Raw genomic sequence first — 19,996 nt, forward strand, 5'->3', positions numbered from 1 at the left:
AACCTTGCATAGAGGCAAAGACGCTATTGAAGGCGTTCGATTGCTTGCAGGATCGAGGGCTAAGATCGTGCATTGTGGTGACGATGTGTTATGTACGGCTGATGGCTGCTACGATAAATGCAAAGAACCAGTGAGGTATCCCTTAACAAATATGACAATAAGAGGAATTATTCAGCAGTAGAATTGAAGCCTCGTGTACTAATGTCTATGTCTGTTACTTGAATTGATTAATAGATGCATGTTGAGCCCCGTTGTCGTCATTGGATCCCTAATTAGGTATTATCTCTACTGGTACTAGCTAGGTACTATAGGTCAATAAACAAGGTAGTGTGCTGATACCCCAAGACACGACAGCTCGCGGATGCCGAACTCATCTTACGTGGATAGCCTAGAATATACCATCATCTCGCTCGCCCAGACCAACCTCATTGGGTGTTTTGTCCGTTTTAGAATGAGGTTGGGAGGCTGTGTACCTATTAGAAGAACAAACGAGGCCAGTCCGGGGCTCCGTGGCGAATTGTAGGTCGATTTGAAATCAAAACCAAAAATAACTGCCCGATTTGGAGCCAACAGATACAATTCAAGCAAAAGCACAAGCACCACCCGGAGAGTTTTGAGATTACATATTCAGCAGATTGTGACAATAGATTCACTAATGGGCCCAGAACGGTGTTGTATTTGAATTCAAGTTACCTACTCAGATTAACAGATACACTGCACTGTGGAGATATACCACTCCAACCTCCTGTGAGAAATTAGTATCAAAACACTCTGACATTTCTCAGCATCTCAACACTCAACACGCAGCATATTCCCTCGACATTCAGCCTAGTGCTATGAGCAGGTAAAATACGCCCTCGGTGCTCATCAAGAACAAAACATCAAACACACTTTAAGCATCCCAAGAAACATCATCATAGTATCAACCAAAACTAAAAAGGACTACTTCATTTCAATCTGAATCATCTATGAATAAAATCTGCGTTTCCAGGCACGCACTTGACGCAGCATAATAGCCACATTTGTCCACCTCCTAATAAGTATACAGCCAAATTCATCCGCCGTCAAACGTTGGACGAAAACGACAAGAGAGCATTGGCATGATCTATAACAAAAAAACAACAACCCAAAACTGAACCAACAAACTAACAAAGAGATAAAATAACACTACCCGAGAGAAAAGACCCTTCACGCAATGCTAACAAAAGACCAAAATATTTTTAAAAAAAAAAAAAACGGAAAAGACTTTGACCTCCAGTTGACACTTCCAAGGAAAGAGATGAGATGACCAAAAGGAGATTGAAAGTCGTTAACTATACTTGTGACAGATATAAATCAGCAGTCTCTGACTGTACCAAACCAAAAAAAAAACCATTTCATCCAAAGACAGTAACACATAAAAATGACACCCCATGGTAAAACAAAATGAATCCGACCGCCCCCACCGAACCTGTACATGAGTTGTTCCTCCCCCCAAATGAGAGACTAAAAGAGGAAGAAAAGAGAAACAAACTAGTACCCAGCACCCTCTCATTAATAGGAATCCTCGTCTTTCCCGTCCATTACACACACATCTTCGTTTTTAGTGACTACCCTCTCCTCTCACATGTTCGTATCACTGTTGTTTACAAAAGCACTTCGCGGATGAAGCTTCCGAGTTGCTTGGCCTGTGTCAACGGTGTGGTTAGTTGGATGCTGAAATGCATGGAGGAAACAAAAGACATACCTGATCATCATGCATCATCGAGAAGTGGTTCCCTGGCATGTGTCTGAACTGCATCTTGTTCACATCCAAGTACTCGTCCCACCTGTTGGGACCAAAGTCTGTCCGATTGTCCAACAGGAAGAGGGCGTGTCCCTTGGGGTATGGTTCTGGTCGGGGGTCGGTGGGCAGCTTGCACACACCGTCCTCGCACCAAATGGTCGTCACCTTGGGACACTTCTCCTTGGGAATGGGCTCCGCGTCGTAGTTGCTCAGCGCCGAAACACTGGCAGCGAAGTGGGGCAGGAGCCAAGGGGGGATCTTCTTGTCGTCGCCGTCACCGAGGAGGCCGATGGAGGCGAACCAAGCGTGGAGTCCCTCGGGGAGGGGCTCGATAGTGACGGGGCAAGGAGCATCGATAATGATCAGGTGCTCAACCTCGTCACCAGCCTTGACTAGCTGGGAGACGATCTCATAGGCGATGACACCACCCGCGGACCAACCGGCAAGGGAGTATGGGCCCTGCGGCTGACGACGCTTCATCTCCTCAATGAACTTGGAGGCCATGCCATAGACACCGCACTTGTATTCCTCAGGGGTCTTCATGAATGGGGAGAAGAGACCCCAGACAGCCCAGTCACCTCCCACGTCGGCGATCTCAGTGTAAGATGTAGCGGAACCGGAGCCATCAGGAATCATGAAGAGATGCTTCGTGGCGGTGCGGTGGCTGCCTGAGAGAAGAACCGAGGAAGCCTTGCGGTTCGGGTAGTCATCGACAATGTTGGTAGGTCTGGGAGGCTTGGGAGGGCCGGGCTGCTCAATGCCAATGCGGGGGTGCTGAGCGGTCTTGGGAGCGGGAGCCTGCTGCTTTGACTGCTTAAGGGCAGCAGGGCGAGGCTTGGGGGCATCAACGATGCCCAAGGCACGCTCAACATCCTTGAGAGATGGGTTGGAGACAAAGAGATCAGATGGGATCGTCAGACCGGTCTTCTCACGGAGTGTACCCAGGATAGACAAGCTCATCAACGAGTCCATGCCAAGGTTGGCAAGGTCGGGGGCAGCGAGGATCTCGTCAACCTCGACCTGCATCTCACCAGCAATGGTGTTGCGAACGATGCTCTGAAGCTCGCTGCTAGAGGACCCAGACTCGTTCTTCAGACCATCACCCTTGAGAGAGCCTGTCTCACTCTCATCAAGAGGAGTGGTGACGTTGGAGTCGGAATCAATCTCAGGTGACTCATCATCAGAGTTGTCGGATTCGCTGGAAGAGATGCTCGCCTGGACGCCAGACTTCTCAAATTGAGCCAAGTAAATCTTGAAGACGCCAATAGTGGGGTGGTCAACAAAGGCATTGGAGTGAAGATCCAGGTCCATCTCCTCACGGATGCGACCGCTGACAGTCAAGGACATCAGAGAGTCAACACCAAGATCTGTGAAGGCGATGTTGTCGGCAAGCTCATCGTGGCTGCAGCCGACCTCCTTGGCAAGGATATCCATGACCTGGGAGACAACACCCTTGAGCTTCTGGTTCACCTTGCCAATGTTGGCGGGGGTGACAGTCTCCTTCTTCTTCTTGGCGGGAGCAGCCTTGACCGGGGCAGCCTTGGCCGCAGGAGCAGCACGGGCAGGTCCGCTGGAAATAGCAGTGCCGCGAGGAGGCAGCATCATGTTGAGGACCTTGCGAGGGATTGCTTGGAATTTGATGTCACCCGTGATACCGATGACCTTGTCGCCGTCGAAAACGTAGGCATCACCGGCATACATCTTGGAGCCCTTGATGGGTTGCATGCGGATGTAGCTGCGATACTCCTTGTTGGCCTGAGGAACCTCGGTGAATCTCATCGAACCCCAACCGTGAGAGATGAACACCTGCTCACGGGAGTCGACGGCGTCAGTTCCGTTGATGATGAAACCGGAGATGTGGCAAGAACTGTCGATGTGGTACGGGCTGAAAACGTAGTTGCCATCCTCCGGCGTAGTCTGGAAGCGGATCTTGGCAGTAGCCTCGCAAGTCTTGCTGTCCAAAATGACCTCCTCCATGCCCTGGTATCTGCGGTTGTAGTCGACAAGAGCACCGAAGAGCTTGTAAGCAAGCCCACGGCCAATCTTGGAAGCCTCACCACGCTGCTCAGCCGCCTTGAGTGAGTCGATGCGGGTCTTGATCAAGTAGGCAACACGGTCAAACTCGTTCTGCCAGTCCTCGAGCTCACCGAAGTAGACCTTGCAGATAGCATGGTCGGTTCTCTTGGCGCCATCACCAGTGTGGAAGACAATGTCGGCTTGGCCGGTCCTAGCATTGGCGTTGATAGTCATGCGCAGTATGTGGCTCTTTGCGGTGTCGTTGAAGATCAACGTCTTGGGAACTTCCATGTGTGCCACATTGGTGCCGATTTTTTCGGTCCCGGGCCGTACCAGCTTGTAAGCGTACTGGCATGCTGTCATGGCCATGTCGCCATAGAGCGAAGATGGGCACAGAGGAGCACCGTTGACCAAGTGACCAGAGACCACGTTGCGAAGCTCTGGTTGGCAAAGATCGGACTCAGTCTCGAGGATGACAACGTCGCCGTTGACCTCCTCCTTGGTGATCTTCTGAACGGTCGTGGTGGACAGCTTGGGCTTGGGGGCCTCGATGGCCTTGGGACCAGCCTGGGTTCCGACGCGGTTCTTGGACAAGCACCAGTCGCCAGTGTACTGCAGCCAGTAGTTCTTCTCATCGAACGAGTAGCTGGGCAAATCAAGCAGGCGAACCGATTCGGTGAAGTCACGGTGGAACTCGTTAAAGTCGATGTTTAGACCAGCGGTGTGCAGAGTGCACAAGCTGGAGGACAGAGTCCTGTAGCAACCCTCGTTGCGACGAAGAGTCGGGACCGCAATGGTGGCAACGCCAAAAGAAGCCTTGACCATACCAGCCAACACTGGGTGAGGGCCGACCTCGAGCCAGACAGTCTTCTCGTCAATGGCACCAGACTGCTGAGCAGAAACCAGGCCACCGAGAAAGTTGACGGCCTCACGGGCATGATTGCGAAGATAGCCAGGCGTGATGGGCTCGTTCTCGACCATCTTGCCAAGAAGGGGCGAAATGATGGGCACCTTGGGGGTGTTGAACTGTACAGACTTGGCGAGCTTCTCAAAGTCGTCCAGGATGGCGTCAACCTGGGCCGAGTGGAAGGCGAAGGGCACACGGAGCTGAGTGCACTTGAAGCCGGCGCCGGTGAGGTGTTGGGCAATCTCAGCCATCTCGCTAGACTCGCCGCTGAGAACAGTCTCGCGAGGGCCATTGATGCAGGCGACATTAACACCAGTGGCCTTCACACCAAGAGCGTCCATGATGGTCTCGACAGAGCCCATGGTGGCAAGCATAGCATGGGTGCCGGCGGTGCACTTCTCAACAAGGAGCTGAGCACGCGCGCCGACGAGGTAGATGGCATCGCTGGCGGAAAGAACACCAGCCACCTCGAGAGCAGCATACTCACCCAGACTGTGGCCAAGGACCACAGCAGGGCGGATACCCCAAGATATCCACAAGCGGGCAAGAGCCATCTCGAAGCAGGCCAGGCCAAGCTGCACAACCACTGGAGACAGCTTGGAGACATCAGACTCGCTGCCGTCAATCAGGGGCAAGAAGGATGGGAAACCATGGATCTGAGCAATGCGGTCAAACTCGTCAATGTTCTGACGGAAGACCGAGTAGTGCTCATAGAACTCTTTGCCGAGGGCCGGGTAGTGAGATCCCTGGCCAGTGAACATGAAGGCAACCTTGGGCTGCTCAGGGAGAACAGGGACGAAGTTCTCCTTGAGGCGGGTAGAAATGGCCGACTTCGCCTCGTCGAGGTCACTGGCAACAACGTTCATGCGCCAGTAGTGCTGAATCTTTCTGGCAGTGGTGGTGTAGGCCACATGAGACAGCGGCGTCTCGGGGTTCCTCTCCATCCAGCCAACAAGGCGTTCCGCATTACGGATCATGGCAGCCTTTGACTTGCCGGTGAGGGTGACAACGTGGTGGCTGCGGGGATCAACGGTGGCCTTGGGGCGCTGAGGCGCATCTTCAAGAAGCAAGCCAGTGTTACCGCCAGCGGCACTGAAGTTGTTGATGAAGACGCGTCTGGGCTTACCATCCTTTCTTCTGAAGGGGGTGGTGTGGAAGGCAATGTTGACGTTGCGCTCAGACAAATCCTTGGGGAAAGTCTTGTTGATGACGGAGCCCTGCTTGATACCCACGTGGGGTGGGATGGCATTCTTTTGGAGCATCATGAGCACCTTGCACAGAGCAGTCACACCAGAAGCAGCCTCTCCGTGACCGACATTGGCCTTGACGGCACCGAGATAGAGAGGTCTGTTGGCAGGTCTCTTGCGCTCTGCGGGGGCAAAGACATTGGTGACAGACACCATCTCGGTACCATCGCCAGCTTGAGTGCCGGTTCCGTGCATTTCAACATAGTCGACATCAAGGGGATCCACACCAGCCTCGTCAAGGATCTGGCGAGAAAGGACAGACTGCGTGGGTCCGTGAGGATGAGTGATGGAGATGGCATCAGCAGAGTGGTTGGTGGCCGTACCCAAGATGACAGCAAGGATTCTGTCACCCTCAGCTTCGGCATCCTCCAAACGCTTGACGACCACAGAGGCGCAACCGTCACCACGGCAGTAGCCGTCAGCCTCGTTGTCGAAAGTAGCGCAAGGTCCCTTCTTGGATAGGAATTGTCCTCTGCTGAGACCGGAGAAAATGTCCGGGTTGGTCATGCACGACAACCCTCCGACAATGGCAGTGTCACAGTCCCGAGCCCACAGAGAGGAGCAAGCGACGTTCATAGCCGCGGCACTGGACGAGCAGGCAGTATCAATGTTGAGACTGGGTCCGCTGAAACCAAAGTGGTAGTTGATGCGTCCGGGGCCGAAAGCACGCACACCACCCGTGATGTAGTAGGTGTCGACCTCCTGGGCCGCATTCAGTTCACGCCAGTCATCAGATGTCTGGCCGTAAAAGGTGCCGATGCGGTCAAGGCGGGTAGTTGGCGTCCGGTTCGGCACATAGCCAGACATCTCGAGAGCTTCATAGGCCGTGGTCAAGGCCATGCGCTGCATGGGATCGGTCTGGAGCGCTTCACGGGGCGACATGTTGAAAAACCGAGGGTCGAAAAACCCGGGGTTCTCAATCCAGCAGCCATAGGGCGTGTGACTGGTGTTCATGATCTTTCCGGTGGGATCATAGTGAGACTTGACATCAAAGCGATCCGCCGGGACCACACGGTGGACATCCAGGCCCTTCTCCAACAGCTCCCAGAGCTTCTCGTGGCTGGCAGCATCAGGGAAGCGACCTGCCATGCCGACAATGGCCAGCTTGCACCTTCCCACCGACCCATGGTTCCCGATTGTCGAGGACGTGCTCTCCGGTGACACAGCAGGCGGCTTGCGGAGAATGACCTCCAAGTCTGTCTGAGACTTGAGAAGATTCGCAAGCGTCGCGGCATTTTGAGTGGGGCCCAGCGGCAAAATGAGACAGCTATCTCCCTTGAACTGGCGCGCCCGCTCGAGACACCCGTCGAGGACCTTGTTAAACATCAGAGTCTCATTGAGAATTTCAAACACGACTGATTTGATCAGCGTCCGCGTATCCGTCGCCGCGAACCAAGTCCCCGATGTGCATGACATAACCGCCGACCGTGGCCGAGTGTTGTAGAAGGCATCGACCACTTCCGGATCATCTAAATGCAGAATCTTGTCGATATTGGCGGAGGCGTGTAGATGAGCGGCATGATACGGGCCGTAGACTGGAATCGACGTCGGCTTGGCTGACAGCCTGCCCTTGGCAACCAAGAGTCTGAGCGTGGTGGGCGGCCCAGAAATGGCGAGGCTGCTGGCGGAGGCGGCACTGACATAGGCACGGCTCGCCTGGGGAATGCCCTGATACAGGTTGTCAGTTGGCATGCACAGAATGAGACACTGAGTGAGACTGTTTACACTTACATTTTCGCGATGGAAGCTCTCGAGGGCAGCCGTGGCATCGTCCTCCTTGAGCCCTGGGAAGATGTATGTCCAGCTCTCTGATTGCTCATTGGCAGGACATAATCGGTCTCCCAGTGTGTGAACGTACGACCCAGTCCTGAAGGCGAGAAGGACAGCCTGGACGGCCACAGGTACCAAGGCTGACAGGGATGGTGTCGATGCAATGGCAGAGGCGGCAAACAGCCCAGAGCAGAGACCGACAAGGTGGGTGCTATCATGCCGGGTCACATCCTCGAAGTTCTTCTCTGCGTGGCTGTAGTGGTACTGTGGTTAGCTTCAACGGTGTGCGGTGCAACCCCAGAGAGGGGGTTTGAGGGTGGATCGCCGGGGGGGGCAGTCTCACTCGATGTAGTGTGCCAGTTGAGATATACACAACAACGCCCCATCGATTCCTGGGTGCTTGAGCTTCTGGGCGTAGTATCTCTCGTTTAGTTGCTGAAGAGTTCGGAAAATCGGCAGTCGTGATCGTTCCACTCGAGGCAACTTCTCAACTTCCTTCCTCAATTCGTGCCCGGCTTGTTCCAAGAAGGCCTTTGCGAGTATACCCTGCTTCTCCTGGCGAAAGAACTCGGCGAGGAAGCCGTGGGTATCAAGAGACTGGTCTCCGAAGAGAAGAAATGCCAACTTGTCAGCCATCTTGGAAGCCTGTTGACGGTTGTGATTATTATGGGGTGAGTGGATGATCCAGGAAGTTGGGTCCGGGAGGGAGCTACCACGGTCTTATTATATGAACGAGACCGGAAACGTAGGGCAGGATCCTCAGAGACAAAAATGATACTAGATCTGCCTGCCATGTGAGAAGGCTCAGCACCAGCGTCGAGAGTCAACTCCAAGCAGGGGGCGGGGTGCGAGGTGTGGCAACAACAAAGAACGGTAGCCACACCCCCTATTGCACCATCCAATCCACGATCCTTTTTGCCGGTGGGATAAGCCCAGTGTCCGGTGTTGCTAAGTTTCGGTGACCGAAGACTCATTGATAGTCTTGGGGTTTCCCCTTTGGGGCGGCCCTCGATAGGCAAACGATGGGTACCTCGACTCGGGACACCGGCTCGATAGCCACCGCACTTGGGCCTGAAGAAACGCCATTGTCATGTAGCGGGACTCTCCAACGCAAGGGTCATGGTGCTAAGATGGGGCCGGGGCTTTTGTCATGACCAACACAGACAGCTGAGGATGCCGTGGGAGGACGGAGGGCCAGAAACGGCCCTTGCCGGCAAACCACTGCGAAAGCCAGGCTCCACCAATCCAACAGTTCCTGAACGGACAGCAGGAACAGGGTTATCGGATAGCACGCCAGCCCTGCACTTGCAGGCCCCATCAGTACCCCCTAGCCAGCGGCCACACTAGCTCTGCTGGTAAGGGATATGCAGCGACGTAAACTCAGAAGCGAGAGGCAAGGACAAAGCGTCGAAGCCAAAACAGACCATTTTCAACGGCGTCGATGATACGGCACCCGCCAGTGGCCCGAGAGGGTCCCGCCCTTTGCTGATCGTCATGGCTGGCAAGGAGGTTTGCAGTGACCGGCCGCGGAGCCTATCGTTCATCGGACTATGGTGACGGACTCCCCCACGACACCCACGGCGCGCACGACCCGACCATACAGAGTACACAAAAATTGCTGAAAAGCGGCTCGCAGTTTCCCCTTTGCAGCAAATCGTGCCTGATTTAGCCGCGGGTCCCTGGCGGATCAGGCCACCGCTCATGGTGCTGTCAAATCGCCCTCAGGAGAGCCGTGGTGAGAATGGTTGCGGACAACAAGGCATGTAGTTACCGCCAGCTGACAAGGGGTGGGAGCCTCATCGGCCGTAGGTGGCATAACCGGCGATTGCAACTCTCCACGGCATCCCATAGGTCCAGATCATCCCACCAGCTAGCTGCTGCAGCTGTCAAGCAGACGGACACATAGATCGACCGCCGGATCGGTTGCGGCAGCAGAACGGAAATCAACACAATACTGCCGCGGGAAACTTCCAGAGCGACGGCAGGGTCAGGGCAGACATGACGTTGTGCCGAAAACGACCAGGCAGATCAAGCTTCGACCCCAGGTCTGGCAAGGTAGCATCAGCGGCCTCAAACTCGCTCATTGTGCTTGTGTCGCCGTTGCCGTGGCCATCGACAGGAACGAGAATGCAAGATAGGAGCACACTTGATGCTGGCTCGCACGGGTCCAACTGATCCCGACACACTTGTCATGTACACGGCATGATATCGAAAACCTGAAGTCTGCTCCTGCTCCTCTAATTGTGCACCCACTGCGAGACGCGCCTGCAAGGTTGTCAAGGGCTGCAATGGTTCCAGCAGACAGCCGGATGAGGGGAGGTCAGATGAGAGACATCAAATTCCAACACCCGCCCACGCCACTGGGCGGATCGACGGCGACCATGTCCGCACACGACGATATGATCTTAACGGTCGGTTCGCGATCAAGATGCCGCATGTAGGCGACTGCTGCTGTTGGTTGCCGGCCCAGGACCCAGTATATTGGCACTGATTTTCGACATGCTGAACACAACCAATTTTGTCTTTCTCTCTCTCCTCTAGCCCCATTAACTGGAAGGATGGATGGATGTCCTGCGTCTCAGGTACAGCAGCACAGCCGAACAGCTGGTCCGTGATTCTCCAGGGAAGAAGCATGTTTTCTTCAAGGCACACAGCGAGGGCCTCAGCAAACGACAGGGCCATCCTGGCAAACGGGCCCTGGGTCTTGATTCAAAGTCCACAGCCTCGTGAGGGACGGGGGAACAAGGGGGTGTCGATAACAGGCCTGAACGGTCAAACTAGCTTGGTAGTTGGCCAGAAAATGGCGTTCAGATGAAGGTGTAGCGTAGCTGGCCTGGTGCAAGCCTCCGAGACCGGTCCAAGCAGGAAGCTAGGTGTGTGTGTGCGTTCGGTATGCATCGAACAATTTGGCCGATGGTTGCCGCTGAGGTCTCTGGCTTGGCTCTTCCGTGATCTCGGCCCGTTATTTAGTGTTGACATTCGGAAACGGAATGAGGGAGCGCTGTGATAAGCATTGGGCGGTGGGTTGAATCGTGACGCACTGCTCGAAGCTTCTCATTGATGGAGAGCACGCATTCGGGCTCTAGGTTCCCGCCAAGCATCTTTTGCTGGGGAAAAAGCGGGGACGCCTTTCGGTAGCTGCCGGAACATCTCCACCACTCAGCTCCACAGTTGAAGATTGGACGCCCACTGATAACCCTGAAGTCCTGTAAGCCCCTAACCCTGCTCTATTCAGAATCACCAAAGCAACACAGGATGAACACAGAACACAGAACATACACAGAGCAGGAGCACATGGCAAAAGCTCAACCACTGGAAAGGTATCACGACAACTGGATTGTATACAGCTTACGTTGCCCCTCACCTCACGTCATCGCCACAGTTTTGGGTGGTGGTATCTGATGGCTCGCAGCCTTGTTCCAGGCCTGGATTACATCAGCTCAACGGCTGAGCGCCTCCTCCCGTCTTCTGCAAGAAACGGCGATCGACAGAACGCCCGAGACGGGCCAGTTTCTTCTTCCAAATCTACCATCTCAACGGTCACTGCTCATCAGTGCTCGCACCGGGAGGTCAGACCCTTCGTATCTACGAGCTTTATCTCCTTCCAGCCTTCCCGATCAGAGTCGCCGTGTTGTGCTCACCGGGCATTGTCCCCGCCCCGAGGAAGCCCGGAAACCAGCTCCCGGCCGTCCGCTTATCGAAACCTTCTCATCGACGTCCAGTCTTGCGGCGCGGCTGTCTGTGGCCAGTCTAGCGGAAATAACCGGTCGCTGTTCCCAATGTCATCATGCAGCCACCACCACACCAACACCACACCACCACCACCGGACTCCGGGTTTCGCTTCGCCCGTCAGCCGCTGTGCCGTTGCTCTTAACCAACAGATACCCTTGTCCGGCCATGCTCCCCAGATCAATACCAGATTTGCCAAGACACCACCAGGCGATTGTGTTCCATAACCAAACCCATGGGACTGCATTCCAGTCATATTTGTACCTTCGGCATGCTATATGCTGTTCGATGAGATCACCCGGTACTCATCAAGGGCAACCGCATATTAGAGCAAGATGAGGCACTTTGCTCTGTTGATGCGCTTGCTAGCCCGTCGTGCTTTTAAGTCCATGGCCGTACACACAACATGACAAAGTTCCGTGAGACAGCTTCAATGCCAAATGTCATTGCTGGCTGGATTCAGCTTCCATATGCACCCAAGAGCTGTGCGGTTCGGGGCTTGCGCAAAGCTGGGTCCTCTGTACGACCCTCGGTCAACCTCTTTTTTGCCAGACATCGTGTTCTACTTCTCTTCGCTTTCCATCTTCACAAGCCCTCCTTCTTTGAGGCTGTCAATATTTTCGTGCCGACATGGCACCGGCACTTACTGGTCCTGTCATGAGCAAACACTGAGTCATTTTCAGCCAGCATCTGTCGTCCTCCCCAGCCGGAACTCGGGCGGCCTTTCCTCAAGCCACAGGTGGCACAGAAAGCGATAACCACATCCTCAAGTGAACAACAAGCTGGCTACATTCTCATGGCCATCTCCTGGATCTCTTCTGATGGCTATGTGCAAGTTTTCCCGAACAAGACCGGATCACCGGTATCGATGGCATGACCAAAGATAGCATACGGATGGCCATCGGCATTCCGGAACATATTCCGATCTCCATGCGGCTGGCTGCGCTCAAAAGACTTGGGGAAGCACGCCAACGTGGATGTCGGTTAGAGGTTGAAGATACTAAACATGTAAGACAGGTTGATATCAATTTTCTTCTATCCGACGGGGAAGCCTGTCAACCCGTTGTCTGTGTGACACCGCAGTCTCCGGATTTGTGATGGCATTATCAGAGAAGGTTGAGGCCTTCGCATGGTGAATGCCCAGCCCTAGTCAATGCTCTCTAGGTACTCACCGTTCGGGTTCATGGGATGCTGTATTATGAAGCTGTGTACACCAGGAACATCCCAAAATTAGACTTTACCAAAGTATGCCGTCCACCGCTCACTACATTCTCTGACGGCATGAAACACTACATATCATATCAGGAATGTCTCTTAGTGGAGCCCACTACCACTCCATTTCATAGGTTTCCTGAGCTTTCGGTACCAGTGATATCCTCCAACCATGGTCTTACCCACGAATCGGAGGGCACATGTGCTTTTTGCAGGGTTTACGCAGATATACACTCCCCGAGACGTACAGGTTAGCCATCTGAGTGGTTGTCCCCGTACCTGGCGGCCCGTCTTCGGTTGCTTATCGACCGAAATATCCTGGTATGAGGGTTGTTGGCATTTGCCATCCCAGAGGCTCTCTAATACCATATCCGACGAAACCGTGGCACTTACGCAGGCTCTGATGGATAAGCATCACAAGAAGTCAGAGTCCGCGGAGAAAAGTCCGTAGTCTTCTATCTACTGTTCCTCTTTTCGGACCTGAAACGCAGGGATTTTGACCGAGTCTCGCCTATACGGTTTGTCATTCCTGGCGAAGACATCTCTCCACACCGCGGTGAAGAATACTACGGGAGGGGTGTGCAAGCGGGTTCTTTTATGCAAAGCTGATCCTCTCCCTTCGAGTCCGATTGCAGGGAACCATAAAGCGCACCCGCGTGGGGGACTGCGTGATGTCGTGGTTGGCTGCTCAGCAGGACAGTAATATTGACATTGGCCGGGCAACTAGATATTGCAACTCTGGGCTGAAATGCTGTGCACACTTGCTTGATATCAGACAAGAAATACTTCACGCAACTCGATACCATCTTCACCGCCGCTTGCCAGTGGCTTTCCGTGCATCGGAACCGGAGTGAAGAGACGAAAGCCAGGCTCTCATAAATAGGGATGCAGGCTTCAAACAATAAGGTTATGTTTCCTGACCATGATCCCGCTTCTCTTGCTGCTCAGCACTAAACCCCACAATGTCTCTCCTTTGGGTCTTGTGGATCTTTCCTCTTCCCGTTCTCTCCTACGCTCCCTTTCTTGGCCATCTCTTTATCTGTGACCACAGAGATTTTCCTTCAGTTCATGTAGAGCCATCACATTACTTGCAGCTCGTATTCTCACTTGATTCCATAAAACCAACGAAGATCTTTAGTCAATGTAAGTCAGTGTTTTCAAGTGATTGTCTTTCCCTTGATCATTTGGGCACAGTTTTCGTTACCAAATATCATGGGAGAAGAGAACTGTTCTGGAAAGCCGGCATATTCAAGATATTCTAGACATCTAGACCTCGTATAGTAGCAAACTGCAACAGCTAACAATGCCATTCATAGCAGGTTCATCCAAGGCAACACCAGTGCAAAGTCTCAATGTCAACTCAACCTCTACAGCCGAGTCTTTCACCAGCCCTTCATCTTCATCACTCCTAACCACACCTCAAAACTATTCACCCTCCCCAGGTAATTTCACTTACAACAAGTTGCTGCTCATTGGCGCAACCTGCAACTTGCACCATTCTCAACTCACTTAAGCTCACTCGCCTTCAAGTATGGAAACTCAAAACTCACTCACCCTCCCAAAACAGCCACCCACACAAGCAACTTTCATCACTTCGTCCCGCACATTCTCATCTCCATCTTAATCAAGGTGAGCCCTGACTTTTCATCCAAACTTCATTCTCTATTCATTCTATCTCTTTTAACAACACTACCTTATCGTCATTAACACTCAACCCCTACATGAAATATTCTCTCATCTCGCAACAAAAGCCAGCCATTAATCCGCCACCAAATACATCACCATGCCCCGAAATCCCCAAATCAAAAAACATAACAACAATTTTTATTTTAACACATCGGAGGTATTAGGGGCACCTAATAAAAACAGCAGTTTGCGCCCCAACCCCATACAGAAAGGCAGAAACAAACGGAATCTCCTTTCCTCCTCCCTCCAATCCAACAACGACAAGAAAAAAAAGGCTCAAATCCAAAAGAGCCTAAAACCCAATCCAAAAACCGCAAAAGAAAAAGCCCAAATCCAAAGCCAAAAAAAGATCCATGGTATCATCCCCATCTCCAACCCGCCCTCCATGCCCGAGTCGGCATCCCTCATCCCTCCAAATCAATACTTAGTCCACTTCCTAGAAGAAGAAACTCCCCATCCCTGAGGCAAGCCTCCCCATCAACCCCCTCTTCTTGCTGCTAGACCCAGCATACATAGCCCCGTTATAAATCGTCGGCGGAACCGTCACCATCCCCGTGGTATCCAAATAATCCTGCGTATTGCCCGCCGCGTTGCCACTCACCGGGATGCCCATCTTGTTGCAAGCATCCAGATGATCCTGAGGGAAGGTCAGGTTTCTCAGCCTGTCCGGCGCCTCAATGATGGTGGCCGTCAGGCCCATCTCGACATGCCACTCAATGTGGCAATGGAACAGCCAAGTGCCTGGGTTGGTGGCCTTGAACCGCAAGACGGCGTGCGAGTGCGCCATGACCGTGACGGTGTCGCGCCGGGGCGGCTTCTGGTTGTAGTTGGTATCCCTGCCGGACCAGTCCCCGGTGCCGGTCTTGGGGCGGTCGAGAACCTGGAAGTGATGGCCGTGGAGATGGAAAGGGTGGGTGGCAGCATCCTGGTTGTTGACCACGATCTGGACAACATCGCCGTAGTTGACAATGAAGGGGTTGATCTGGCCGTAGACGATGGGATTGCTGTTGTCGTCGCCCGTGGTGGCGGCCGAGTACAAGGCGGGTACCTTTTGGTCGATGTATGTCAGGTTGTTGAAGCAAGCGCGGGGGTAGCCGTTGGCATCTGTGCAGAATGCGAAGTCCATCTTGATCAGAGTGTCATAGTTGGTGTCGTTCCCCCCGAGGATCGCCTCGTTGTCATATGGCTTGAAGTGGGAGTCGTCAGCAGGTTTCCACTTGTGCACTACGTCCTTCTTGGTGTTTGGTTTGTTGTAATCCATGGTGAGGTAGCCGGTGTAGTTGTGTGGCCATTGGAGGGGACCCAAGTCGGGATTTGTCCAGTCGCGGTTGATATCCAGCGAGATCAAGAATGGGTAGTTGTCGTTGTCTCGATCAATACACTCGATGATGAAGTCGTAACGCTGAGCCGTGGCAATGCGGAGCTGATACTTGACCTCCTTTTGCAGATAGTCGGCGTCATTCATGATGATGTTAATGTCGTGAGAATCGAAGTGAATCATGGCGGAAGCCAAGGCGGCGAAGCTGATCATGCGGAAGCGATACTTCCTGCCTTTGGTGAAGTTGACATTCAACCCAGCTCCCTCGTTGATGATCATGCCATCGGGAATGGGCGGAGCGAATCGAGTATTGCTAGGCTGCAGCATGTTGCGGACCATGGTAAGAGACTCATTGTGGTACCTGTCACTTGTTAAGTTGAGCCTCACAACCAGTGGATGGTAAGCAACTCACCAATCAGAAACCGTCAAGATAACCTCTTCATCGTACGAGCCGGCATAGGGGTCATTAGGATCGTGAACAAGGAAAACTCCGCGCAGGCCGTCGGGGTATTGACCCATGTTGTGCGAGTGATCTAAATGTTATTCTCAGCAAATGTCGCTTTGCATATCGGTCGAGCCAAACTTACACCAAAAGGTACCGCCGACATCAACCACGAATTTATACTGGAGAGTCGAGCCGGGAGGTACTGGGCACTGGGTAACACCGCTTGGCCCATCCATCTCGGGAGTCTGAACCTGGTTGATGCCGTGGAAATGGAGACCACTTGTCTGATTCCCGAGATTGTTGGTGAAGTTGATGATCACAGTATCACCGACCGTGGCATCAATCTGTGGACAAGGCCAGGCATTGTTGATGCCGACCACTGGCCTCCCAACTCCATCTGGGGCTGCCCAGACCCAGGTTGCCGTCCAGTCATAGGTAACAGTAGCTGCTTTGACCGCCGTAGCGAAAGACAGAGCCGCAAGCGATAGAACACCAGACGACTTCATGGTCACCTGTTACTGCTCTCCAGTAAAATTTCGTTGACACCTTGACCACGATCTGGCCGATGGCAGGTGCGAGGGTAACGAATGAGGGTGAATAAGTATTAAAAATTAAAGAGGTGAAGGGGGGAGGAGGAGGAGAGCCAGAGGAGAAAGCAACCGAATGCCCGGTTGAAGAGGTGTCGGATGATCCAAAGGAAAGATAGAACCCTCGAGAGTGGGAAACGAGGCCATTATATCGACCGGCCACGAGATAGCGCGAAGGCGAGAACGGAAATGCAAGGCCGCATGGTGCACCTACCGCAACAGGACACTAGGCCATCGTGAGGATCGCCCAACCAGTGCTCGGGTGCCAAGCGTCTTCTCCTAGTCCAGTATCGCGGGTTTTCGCTAACCCCCGGACCATACACTCCAAACAGGGGGGGGGGGAAGAGGCTGAGGGATCCATCAATGGCCGAAGATGTTGGGGAGCAGAATACGGAGCTAGTATCGATTGTCTGTGTTCTCTTGGTATTGGTGAGTGGCTTCTTGGCCAAAGTTCCGTTTCTGACGACTGTTTGATGCTGATTAGGTCGTCAACTGGGCTGATGGTCTCTATGGCTGCAGATACAAGATGAGAAGGCGTGGCAAAGGCGGCGAGCTGGTGTGGAGAATTGGAAGCTGGGTCCAACCGCTGCCACGGAATCGCGAAGATGCCGTGGCATCAGAGAAACAGAAACAGGACACGGGTGGGCGCGTTTTGGCCGCCTCGAGCTTGTGGGGAGTTGGGTTTGGGCTAGCGGGCTGGTGCATCTTCCTCATGCATGTAGGTAAGCCGGCCACGGAAAGAACAAAAGAATTCCTGTAATCTTCCAAATTGGGCGTCCTTGACGCAGCCATCGAAGCAAGGGGGTCGGTATCAGTCGAAACCATCACTGCTGGAACAACAGGCACAAGTTCCCACAGAAAGTGTAAACCTAGAGCTGATATTTTCGGTGTTGTTTCCACCTGTTCCTCCTCGAGTAATCATCAGGGCGCAAGCTAACAACAATAACAACACCACCACCCACACCCAGCTCGCAAAACAGCAATCCGAATCCCGAGAAAAGGTCTCACTAACAACGTACAACGGTCAAATCGGCACCCGCCATGGGGAGACTGAATGCGGCTAACGGCGGTTAGCCCCCTTGGACTCGATCCGCTCAGCCGCTGGCATAAGGTCCAGCACAAAGGGTATCGAGGACGCAGTGGGAGGCAACCGCTCAACCACCAAAGTTCAATGCGCAGATGTTGCCGGTAAAGGTTCGCCCGTGTAACTGCCAGACATGGCATAATGGCTGCGTCTCTCACCTGACCCTTGGAAGTCATGATGGAGGTGTGGCAACGCAACTTTCGATAGTTGTTCGCTGTGTGAAACCTGGGCTGAGCGGTGGACTTGGCCCAGACCTTGAACGTCACTCGAATTTCAATGAAGCCCTTCTGAAGAAACAGATCGGCGCAACCACGAGGGTGAAAAGGCGGGAAAACAAAACACCTAGCGTTGGTGTTGCGGAAGAGCGGCTCTCACCGACACCTACATCCTGGATCTCCAAGTCGGCTGTGACCTCCATCGTCATCTCCCCTATCAAGCCCTTGAAGCTTTTTGACGGTCAACTATTGCCAATAAGAATCCTTCATGCGGCTTGTGCCTTGACAGGTGTAACAAGACTCGAGAAGCTGTGTTCGAGGGGAGAGATCAAGAGCCGTCTTGGCAGAGGAAGTTAAAAGAAGCGCGTGGGGAGTGGGGCTTGGTGGAGCCCGCTACCGCTAGGACCAGGGGCTTTTAGCAGGGTCCAGCGGGGCGTTGAGTGCCGGAAATAGCGCGAGGCGCTGGTGATCTGCAGATGGGATGTTTTCTTTTCCACTTGCATCTTGGCTCGAGCAGCAGCTCTGGTTTGCTCCCTGCGTACCCCAACCCTCCCGTCCCGGCTTGTCTGGCTGCCTTGCCAACCCTCCCTGACCGCTCCAACGGCGTCGGCCCTCGAGCCGACAGGATGGTGGTCTTCGGTCTTGAGTGCGTGCTGCGAGATCGAGCCACCAAGAGAGCCGGCCTTAGGTGCTCAGCTTCCGGTCTTTGGATGCCCCGAGATCGCCGAAGCTTTGTTACCGCCGGTCCCGAGCCCATAATTTGCAATCCTTCATTTCTTGGTTCCCCTCACGGCTTCCAAGTCGCTTTGGTCTTCTTTTTCTCGGGGCTTCTTTCTCTCCTGAACTGTGGCTTGGGCAACTGCCTGTGGCAGCCAGTTCTGCTCGCAGTGGTGCACGCCGGTCGCCAATGGCATGATGGGGCCTTTCTTATTTCCCGATGATGGCGTTTTGGGGCGTCCTCCATCCTGCCCAGGGTTTACGGGTGGTGATGAGGGTGTGTTGCTGACTTTGTTGTATGCTTCTTTTCTGCGAGAGCTCGGTCATGGGCTGAGATGTGTCTGGGATACGTGAGATACGTGGGCCACTCCCCGGCCGAGCTCGGTGATTCTGTCAGTTCTGTCAGATAGGCCTCGCAGCTGGCTGCAGCAGCCAAGCAGTGCACCGCATTTTCGTCGACCTCAACTCGCCCAATTACGTTCATGGTCGCACTTTTGGGTAGGATATGTCCTATCTGGAACAATCGAAGGCTGGATAACATCAAGTGGAAGCAAAGTAGATCCTTCACCACCCCGGGTGTGCACTGACTGACTAATAGCCGCTGCCAGCAGGACATACCCGCATGTTAAAATACGAGAGGCACTCAATTTGTGAACTTTGAGTACGAGAATGGGATTTGCAAGCGACGAGTTGCCCGTGTTTCAAGTGGGATGAAAGGATGCGTCTCTCCGTCTCATGACCTTCTCATTATCGGAACGAGCATTGGATCCTTGGTCATTCCCATCCTTGATACGGCCAGCCCTAGGGGAATTAAAGGCGTGCTCGGTCTACAAGCTCATCCTCGGATGAAATATCTCACCAATCACCCGAGGGGAACCTTCCGAGTCCTAAAGATGGTGTGGATGACGAACGAGGATCCGGCAGAAATCCTGCCAAGAACCGGCAACATATTGGTGGGTAACACACGATGCTGAATGGAAAAGCTCGAGACCTGCCCTGCAAGGTGCTAACTTCACATTTCACAGGCAACACTCTCACAATATGTCCCGTCGCTCCATCATGTTCAACTATCATATCCCTTAGTGTCAAATAGGTAGGTAGGTATACCTCACAACACAGTCCTCTGCTCGTTTTTGTGGTTAGAATACGCTTCACATGGACCAGACATGCTCGGAGCACATGCTCCTTGCCACACAAGAGCTCAGTCACCTTCCCTGCTCAAGGGTTATCCCCGGCACTTTCCGAGTTCCCGGAACGCTGTAAACAACAATTATTGAACGGCTGAAGGCATCTGCAA

General features: G+C 53.4%; 3 protein-coding genes across 3 annotated transcripts; 1 reads left to right on the forward strand and 2 right to left on the reverse strand.

Annotated features, from left to right (window-relative positions):
* Window positions 1-656: 656 nt before the first annotated feature.
* On the reverse strand, window positions 657-10,928 carry PaPKS1 (Polyketide synthase). The gene is made up of 4 exons (XM_062909086.1): window positions 8,049-10,928; window positions 7,667-7,958; window positions 1,727-7,603; window positions 657-1,667 (listed from the first exon to the last, which is right to left on the reverse strand). The coding sequence occupies exons 1-4, from the start codon at window positions 8,339-8,341 to the stop codon at window positions 1,626-1,628; spliced, it is 6,504 nt and encodes a 2,167-aa protein (XP_062767828.1). The 5' UTR covers window positions 8,342-10,928; the 3' UTR covers window positions 657-1,625.
* A 2,507-nt stretch (window positions 10,929-13,435) lies between these two features.
* On the forward strand, window positions 13,436-14,920 carry QC763_200520 (uncharacterized protein). Its single transcript, XM_062909087.1, has 3 exons — window positions 13,436-13,790; window positions 13,967-14,089; window positions 14,215-14,920. The coding sequence occupies exons 1-3, from the start codon at window positions 13,610-13,612 to the stop codon at window positions 14,352-14,354; spliced, it is 444 nt and encodes a 147-aa protein (XP_062767829.1). The 5' UTR covers window positions 13,436-13,609; the 3' UTR covers window positions 14,355-14,920.
* On the reverse strand, window positions 14,289-19,220 carry ABR1 (ABR1-like multicopper oxidase). Its single transcript, XM_062909088.1, has 3 exons — window positions 16,239-19,220; window positions 16,064-16,184; window positions 14,289-16,012 (listed from the first exon to the last, which is right to left on the reverse strand). Exons 1-3 carry the CDS (start codon window positions 16,600-16,602, stop codon window positions 14,770-14,772), a joined length of 1,728 nt encoding a protein of 575 aa, XP_062767830.1. The 5' UTR covers window positions 16,603-19,220; the 3' UTR covers window positions 14,289-14,769.
* Window positions 19,221-19,996: the final 776 nt, after the last annotated feature.

Source organism: Podospora pseudopauciseta, assembly GCF_035222475.1.
Source record: "Podospora pseudopauciseta strain CBS 411.78 chromosome 2 map unlocalized CBS411.78m_2, whole genome shotgun sequence".
NCBI lineage: Eukaryota > Fungi > Ascomycota > Sordariomycetes > Sordariales > Podosporaceae > Podospora > Podospora pseudopauciseta.